The sequence below is a fragment of the Fukomys damarensis genome, unplaced genomic scaffold (genome assembly GCF_012274545.1).
Source record: "Fukomys damarensis isolate Sample0158 unplaced genomic scaffold, DMR_v1.0_HiC HiC_scaffold_3, whole genome shotgun sequence".
Classification (NCBI taxonomy): Eukaryota; Metazoa; Chordata; class Mammalia; order Rodentia; family Bathyergidae; genus Fukomys; species Fukomys damarensis.
In genome coordinates, this window is record NW_022900915.1 from 44,670,400 (window position 1) to 44,678,667 (window position 8,268).

Genomic DNA, 8,268 nt, shown 5'->3' on the forward strand with positions numbered 1-8,268 from the left:
CGCGCGCGGGGTGTCGACCCCCCCTCCCCGCCAGCACCGAGCAAGTCTGATGGGGAAGCAAAAAGCCCCTGGCAGCACATGGAGTTCCCTGTGGCGGTGTCTGTCTGAGCTCCCACTGCACACAGCCAGTGAACAGAGAGAGCAGCACTCAGGTCTGGCTGAGGATGGAGGTGCAGGGCAGATGTGGAGGTCCAGAGAGAGGAAGGTGTAGGCTGCCTATAGGACTCAGGTGGGAGAGGGGCAGGGGCAGGGTGGGTCACAGCAGGCAAGTTCAGGGACAGGCAGGAGGGTCTCCAGGAGAAGCTGCCAGCCGTGTTGGTCAGTACACTGACCCCTGTGCTGGACAAACCCGCTCACAGCCCACCCAGGGATTTCCAGGAAGCAGAAAAGTGGGGGAGGGGAGTAGACAAGTTCCTGGAACCCAGGGGAGCTGAGCTCACTCCCCAGGAGCAATGCCAGGCCGCAGCAGCAACTGAGAGCACAGGAAGCTGGTCCTAAGAGGAAGGGCACGTGGGGACCTACGGCAGATGGCACATGGACGTGGACACACTCCTGCGGCGACCCTGAAGACCCTGCCTTGGAAGGGCCAGGTCTGGCTCTCAACATTCCATCACAGAGGTACCCACCAGAGCTACAATGCCAGCGGCACATGGAGCTTAACTTTAGAGCAGCCATACTTTTACAAAGGTACTAGGTGAAATTACAAACTATGTTTCATCTATCCCAACGTATCGAAAGTGCTACAATTTTAACATGCAGTTAATGGAAAGTAGTAATCACACTTTACTTTTTTTTAAATGAAGTCTTCAAAATTCCCATGCACCTGACCAGCCTTTATGCTGGACAGCGTAGGTCTAAAGGCACTGCATAGGGGAGCTAAGTTAGGGACACGAGCTGGTGCCATAAAACGACAGGCCACCCCACGGCACAGCAGCCTCCCGGCTCAGGGGACCCCATGGCCTAGACTCGCAGTCCTTCCTAACGGGGATGCGAGCACCAGCTGGCCAGGTTGCCCCCAGAAAAAGGCAGCTCCTGCAAGGGTGAGAGGTGGCTGCACTGGGCCCAGCTTCCCAAGGCTCCCGGCCCATGTGAGAGCCCTGGGAGACGGGGAGGCGACCAGTCCTTTCAGCAGCTCCTCTCCACACCCTTCCTCCCCTCATTCCCAACAGACAGAAAGAGACAAGAGGCAGGGAACCTGAGCGAACTGGGTCTGCATCCGGAGCGACCCTGGACCCCCTTCTGGCCTGTGTGACCACCACCCTGGTCTTGTGTGAGTGCCTCAGACAAGACAGAAGCCAGGACAGCAAAGGCCAGGCCTGAGGATGCCATCAACGCTGACCCAGGAAGGGAGAAGAGAAGCGGCTGGACATCACCCTGCAGGGTTCGCTAGGTCCACTGCCCCAGGTGCTCCCAGCCTGATGAGACAACCAGAGAGCCAGTGGCTCTGCTCGCACTGGCCCCAACAGAGATCGGCAGTGGGAGTGGCACCAGGATGGCACCTCTGCACTTAAACAGAAGCCCCTACTGGCGAGCGTGCCAGGGAGGCCTCAACACTGGATGGAAGGACAGGGAGATGTGGGGACAAAGGGATCTGCAGAGTGGAGGGAGGGGTGGGTTGGGCCAGTGACAGCACTGAGCAGGCTCAGGCGGTGCTGATGCCCGGGCAGTGACACACTCCCTGCACCAGCGCACCGGCCCTCAGCCACAGTGGAATCCGGGAGGCCCAGCAAGTCAGCACCAGGTCCATTAGTGAGCCATCACTGGCCCGAGGTGACCTTCCTCTGGCGCCTGGGTGCCTTCCAGGATGCCAAGCCACTGAGTCAGGGCGGCACTCAGCCAGACGCTCCCGCTCAGCTGGGGTAAGCATCAGGGCGCGATCAGAGGCCGGCGAGGTGGGGGGTGCTGACTGAGAGGGGGCACCTCCTGGGGCACCATCCCTCCTGGAGCTGCAGGGCATGGAAAGCTCCACAGGGTCCTGCGGAGACGTGGCCATGGCCACCGCAGGCACATGCTGGGGTCTCCTCTGCAGGACAGAGGGAGCCCGGCACCTGGAGCGCCTCGCCCTGCAGGCTTCAGGAGATGCCCATCCCTGCCTTGGGACGGGCAGAGACCTCCTGCCCCACCCAGCCCCAGCTGAGGACTGGGAAAGGGAGCGTCCACAGCTCCCTGGAGGGTTGGATGGTCTGTGGGAGCAGACCATAATGCACTGAGAATCCTACAGTGGGCACCCTGAGAACGTCCAGGGCGGTGTGGTCCAGTGCAGAGCCCACACCTCAAGGACACCGATTCCCTCCCCTCAGAGAAGCACAACACAGAAGGCCAGGGAGCCCTGCCCCGAACGGAGCCCACCCCAACTGGCCCCTCCTTGCTGCAGCCATGCAGGATGGGGAAGGACAGGACTGCACAGCCCGGCACCAGCCACACCGAGGCTCGCTGGAGCCCACGGCACCTTGTGGGGCCTCAGAGTCCTCCAGCCCTCACAGCTCGACCCACAGAACAGTCCTCAGTCCTCAAGGACAGCAGCCTCCCAGGGAACTGCACTTCCTGCTTTGTTTTACTGATTTCACCTACAGGGCCCGTGAAGCTGACGGTCACCTTTCCAGAAGGTGCAGAGCCAGGGTGACTGCCCCATCTGTGAGGACACTGGAGGAAGACACAGGGAGAGCAAAGAAACCACTGTGGTCCTTTCCAAGAATTCCTTTCTCGGCTGAGCAGGGAAGCCTCTGGGAGGGCGAAGAAGCGCATCCTCCTCCTCCTCCTCCTCCTCCTCCTCCAGAACAGAGAGCTCCTCCCGAAAGCACCGTCTGTATAAACTTTCACCATGAGGCAAGCAAAAGCTGGGTGAGGTGGAACATGCCTGTGATCCCAGCCCTCTGGGAGGCTGAGGCAGAAGGATCCCAGATTCATTCCCAGACTAGACAATTTAGGGATTTTGTGAGATCCTGTCTCAAAATAAAAAATTAGAAAAAAAAAAGGTGGGTGGTGGGAAATAGGGCTGTAGCTTAGTGTGAAGGTCCTGAGCTCAGTTTCCAGCACTGAAAAAGGGCGGATGGGGGAAAAATAAAAGAAAAAGCCACAAGAAAAGGACTGACGACAGACGAGCAGATCCATGTCAGGGAACAGGGGTATCAGCTGTGCAAATGAGCTGAGCAGCCCTACACTTAACACCGAGGCAAGTGAGGTCAGAGCAGCTCACTCTCAGAAAATCACAGATCAGAGAGCTGGAGACTGCCTGAATCCTGCCCAAGATCTGTTTCTTTTTCTTTTCTTTCTTTTTTTTTTTGAGACAGGGTCTCACTATGCAGTTGAGACTGACCAGGAACTCACTGTGTAGCCCAGGCTGGTCTCGAATTCACAGCGATCCTCCTGCCTCAGCCTCCCAAGTGCTGGGATTACAGGCATGCGCCACCAAGCCCAGCTAAGATCTGTTTCTTTACAAGCAGGAGAAACAGGTGTTTCAACCCTGCACCCCGAAGCACAGCAGGACAAAGTACTGACTCAGTCCAGAACGCCGGGCTCCGCACACTCCCAGGTGAGCCACACATCCAGGAGTCCCAACACATGCACACGCTGGGGCCCTTCTCAGAGCCAGAGATGTGGGCCCCGGCCGATTTCTTCCCAAATGCAGTCATCTCATCACGGTTGGTTGACGGCGCAGTCCAGAAACTGGTGCCCTGGACACTCCCGACCCACTTCCCCGACACCACTCAGGACATCCTGGTCCTCACCCGTCCACGCAGCATCCCCTGGATGCCCATGGTCACCAGGGCCGGGCACCTCTTCCACACTGAGCCAGCGCTCTGCACCCACTGCCCCAGAGCCTCCTCTTCCCTGCCAATGTGGCACTGCCTGCTTTTCGGTGCCGTGGGCTTTCTCTGCACCACCTCCGGCGCTTCCAGGGCCCGCCCCTCTCGACACTGGTCACAAAACACAATGGCAGTATGTGGAGAAGACTGCACCAGCTCCCTTTCTCTCCCGCTCGGTCTTCTCACCTGTATCCTAGGGTCCAGTTCTTCCTCCTCTCTTGGTGACAACTTGGACTCACTGCTACTGCTGCCACGGCCGCCAGGATCCTCTGGCCCTGGGCTCCTGGGGACTTCATCCTCCACCACCTCCGGCCGCAGCTCACCCTGCGGGGTCTCCCGCCCCCCTGGGACCTGCCTGAACTCTGCCATCGGCCCGGGGAGGGCAGAGCCCTAAGCACAAGACAAGACCGACATGCTGGGTCCAGGGCCTCAGCTTGGGGCTTCCTGGGCTTTGGACGGGAAGGACAGGCTTCTTGGCTCAAAAGGCGGCAGACCAGGGCGCACAGGAAGGTCACTCGCAGTCAGAGGCCGCGAGTCCGGCTGCCCGGGGTTCCTGGAGTGAAGGGTTCTATGCAGATTCTCTGCCCTCCGCACCACAGGGAGTCCACCAGGAGTCTCCGAAGCCACAGCCCCGAGGCAGGGGGCAGAGGAAGGCTGTATGATGGGCCAAGGCCTGCACAGGGGGGCACCATTCGGGAGGCCGAGGCAGGCGCGCCTACAGGCTGGGGGCGGTGCAGAGAAAGCCGGGCGCGGGCAGAGGCGTCGTCTTAGCGTCTCCGAGGAGCTGCAGAGAAGGAGACAAACAGCGAGACTGGGGCCGCGTCCGCATCGCGACCTCGGCCTCCACCCCGCCAGCCCAAGGCCGGCCTCTCCATCCCGACCTCGCTCAGCCCCTTGGTTTCCCGCCTGGCCCTTCCCGAACTGCCGCGCCCCCTTCGCCCCTCCGGATTCTCGATGCACCCCCAGCCTCGCCTCGCTCCTTACTCCAGCCAGCAAAGACCTGAGCATCCGGTCTCCAAACCTACATTCCTTCGCCATCCCAAGGACCAACCGCAGCCTCCCTGCACAACCACCAGGCGCAAAAGTCCTCTCCTCAGTCTTACCTCGCCTTACCCTCAGTGCACTGAGATCCCAAGTACCAAACAATCTGTCCCCGCCCTCCCCGCAACAAGCCGGTCCAACCAAACGCGACGGGGAAATAGACGGAAACGGAAATACGTCAGGGCGTAACATGCATGCCCTTCCACGCTCCCGCGCAGACCCAGCCCAGATAGCAATCTTCTACACGCCCATTGGTCGGTTTCCGTACACCATGGTAGCCCCGTTTTCAGCTTCGCCTAACATTGCTTCTAACCCATCCTCCAACAAGACTGAATGAAAGTAAAATAGTGTGTTATTCTGAGGAAAAATAGTGCAGGCGATGGACATCGACAGTCCTTCACGGTTAGATGAGAACCAGAAATACAACGGAGGTTAGATAATGGCTTCACAAAGAGTGCTGCCATCTTGCCCCGGTCCTCAGCCCGTAAGAATTCACTTCCTGTTTTAACCGGAAATGAGTTCACGATCAGCCTCGCTGGCGGATATCTTGGATGAGGGAGGACACAGTAAACCGGACGCAGAAAGTCCTTTTTCCGGAGTCGTTTTTCTCACTTCTCTGGGGTCAGCTGGACCCTTACTAGCGCCCTCTGACGGGGTAGCTCTGATGGGTAAGTGTGTGTCTGCGGCCTCCCGTCGTGCGCTCGCCTTGCTAGTGCGGCGGTCTCACCCCAAGCTTGTTCTGGTTCAGCTCGCATGGCCCGCGCGGGTTTCGCTCCTTCCTCCGACCCCCCTCACTGCCGCTCGCTAGGGTTTTCGCAGCGCAGGGCCACGAGGAGGCATCCTCAGCCCCAGCCAGGCCCCGGGACGGGTAAAGCAGGACTTAACGAAAAACAAGTCCTTCAGCCGGGGATTCAGCTTAGTGGTTCTGCTGCCTGCCTCACAAGCAGAAGGTCCCGAGTTCAATCCCAGGTACCCAAAACGGCTGGGGATTTACCACAGTGGTCCCGCCTCCTGCCTCGCAAGCACGATTACCCGAGTTCGATCTCCGGTACCAAAAACAAAAAAATAAACCCTTCTCAGCCGGGCGTGGTGGCGCACGTCTGTAATCCCAGCATTTGGGAGGCTGAGGCAGGAGGATCGCTGTGAGTTGGAGACCAGCCTGGGCTACGTGGTGAGTTCCAGATCAGTCTCAACTACATAGTGAGACCCTGTCTAAAAAAAAAAAAAAAAAGCTAATAACAATAAATAATAACCAAAAAAAAGCCCTTCTCAGCTTTGGGTAGCCCCTCCCCCCCGGTCTGGAATTCCCGACACCGATTATATTGACGACTATGTCCTGGGAGGGAGGTGCATGACACTGTTCTCGTACAGCTCATAAGACAGCCTTCTTTGAAGGCACAGTTACAAAACTTTCCCCTTGCCGTGTTCCGGTAAACTCACTTGCTAATCACTGGAAAAACCACCCCTTCGACAAAATGTACGCAAGCTGGAACTTCTTTTTTTCAACGCTCTTCCACTGGACAGCAGTCCATTGGGCCGGTGCACACCTTAAACCTGAAATAAAGTCCTCCTGGTTTAGTCCGTGGGACCCTCCAGTCACTCAGATTCCCGTGCAGTGAAGCATGAGGAAGGGTGGAGAGCGGGCTTCCGGGCCAGTGCCTGCACAGTCCAGTCTCCCTGGAGCGACGCAGCGAGTGGACGGAGTCAGACGTAAACCCGCTGGGCGTTGGTTACGGCAGTGGAGGCAGATTTTACTTAGTAACTGCTGCAGTCAGGTAGCCGGCTCTGTTCCCGCTGGCACAGACGCAGCTGTTTGGGCTTGTTGAGCAGGGTGGGTGAGATCAGGTCACTGTGGGCTGGCAGTTAAACGTGTTAGGCTCCTGTCTCGGAAAAGAACCATGTTCCATGATGTTTCTTAAAGAACAGTAAGGAGGAGCCTAGGGCGGAGGAATGCCATACACCGCCGTAGCTTCACTTCCCTGTAAACCCTGATGCACCGAGCCTGTCCCCCAGCCAGCAGAGGGCTGCCTCTTGGGTTGGGACAGGTTCTGTGCCACGGTGTCAGGCCCACGGCGGGCTTGTGATACCTCAGTCACCTCCACTTCCTTCCCCAGCCAGGTACAGACTCGGTAGCTCCAGTCAAAGCTTTTGGAGGGTGTTGCTTGCTGGTAGGGCATTTGCCTAACATGTACTGGTCCTAGGTCCAATCTCCAGCACCCAAAACTAAAACTTGTGGAAGGGAGGGGTTCCTCCACTCAGCCTGAGGCTTTGAGTTCCACTCCCAACACTCCACTTCTGCCATTCTCAGTAGCCACAGCATCCTGCACCCCCTCTACCAACGCTGGCCTCAGGCTGGGTCAAGAGCGGTCCTCTCCCTTCCTGAGGAGCCCAGCCCAGTCCCGTAGCCTGCACTGACAGCTCCTGCTTTGTGACACACCGTGGTCACCGCCACACACGAGTCTGATAGAGTCTGCTTCGTGTTTGTCACAGGTCTGTGGATGACTGGACAGAATGAGCTGGCGCTTCCGGCCCGCCCTTACAACACCTCACAGTACACACGGGGTTGGGGAGGTCTGTACCCTCAGGTGTCCCAAGGACTCAGTCTATTTGTCTTCCACACTCAGCTCCTTCCTCGCAGGTGCTCAGAAATGCGCGTTCAGGCCCCAGGCGTAAGGCTTACTAGGGGAGATAAACCATGACATCATTCTGCGTGGTGAATGCAGAAAGGATCCTGTGGCCTGGCAAGACCAGGGGTGGAACTCGGGACCTTGCACTTGCCAGGCAGTCAGCAGAACCACTGAGCTAAATCCCCAGCCCGGCAGACTTGATAAACGCTTACGAACTGCTGGGTGGTGATGAGGACTTTGAGGAGGGGCAGGGGCAGGGGCTGTGTTCCAAGCGGAAAGCACTGCCGAGGGTGAGGCATTACTCGGCTGGGCATACCCGAGAGGACAGACGAGAAGGGCAATTTGGAGCAGGTGAAGAAGGTCCCGCTGTCAGTCCTGGATAGCAAGCCTCCCGAGGCAGTTAATGCAAACTTTTTAAAAGCTTAAATAAAAATTTAAAAATACGAGCTTCATCGTGTTCGAGCAGGAGCAGCACACAGGGCTCAGGGGGATTCACTAAGCAGGGCACAACCAAAGGTGCCCTTGAGCTGTAAAACACTCCTGGGCGTGTATGCAGTAGGCTCTCCACAAACGTCTTGAATGTTTCCAAAGCCTGTCCAGAGGGAACGGTCTGGGAACAGAGGGTCGGGGGGCCCTGAGGGAGAAGGTGTCGTGGGACCGCGGTCCTGCGCAGTCACTCGCGGTCAGCCTGGGAGTCTGGTTTGTTTGCCGGGTTGTGAGCACCGCCCGGCAACCGGTGACGTAACGCGGCGGCGTGAGCGATTGGCTGGAGCTCGGCACCCGGGGTGGGGAAG

At 58.2% G+C, this 8,268-nt stretch overlaps 1 protein-coding gene across 4 annotated transcripts in view; it reads right to left on the reverse strand.

Annotated features, from left to right (window-relative positions):
- LOC104866236 (SH3 domain-binding protein 5-like) overlaps positions 1–6,356 on the reverse strand; it is an 8,193-nt gene extending 1,837 nt beyond the window's left edge. The window contains exons 1-2 of one of the 4 annotated variants that reach the window (XM_010630126.2): positions 6,288–6,356; positions 3,993–4,590 (exon numbers count right to left, since the gene is read on the reverse strand). In XM_010630126.2, the coding sequence (XP_010628428.1) occupies positions 3,993–4,175 (183 nt within the window). In that variant the 5' untranslated portion in view covers positions 4,176–4,590; positions 6,288–6,356. Of the gene's footprint in view, positions 1–3,992; positions 4,591–4,831; positions 5,322–6,287 lie in introns of those variants that run through there. The other 3 variants (XM_010630108.2, XM_010630098.3, XM_010630117.2) reach the window with 3 other exon arrangements.
- Between the last annotated feature and the right edge of the window lie 1,912 nt (positions 6,357–8,268).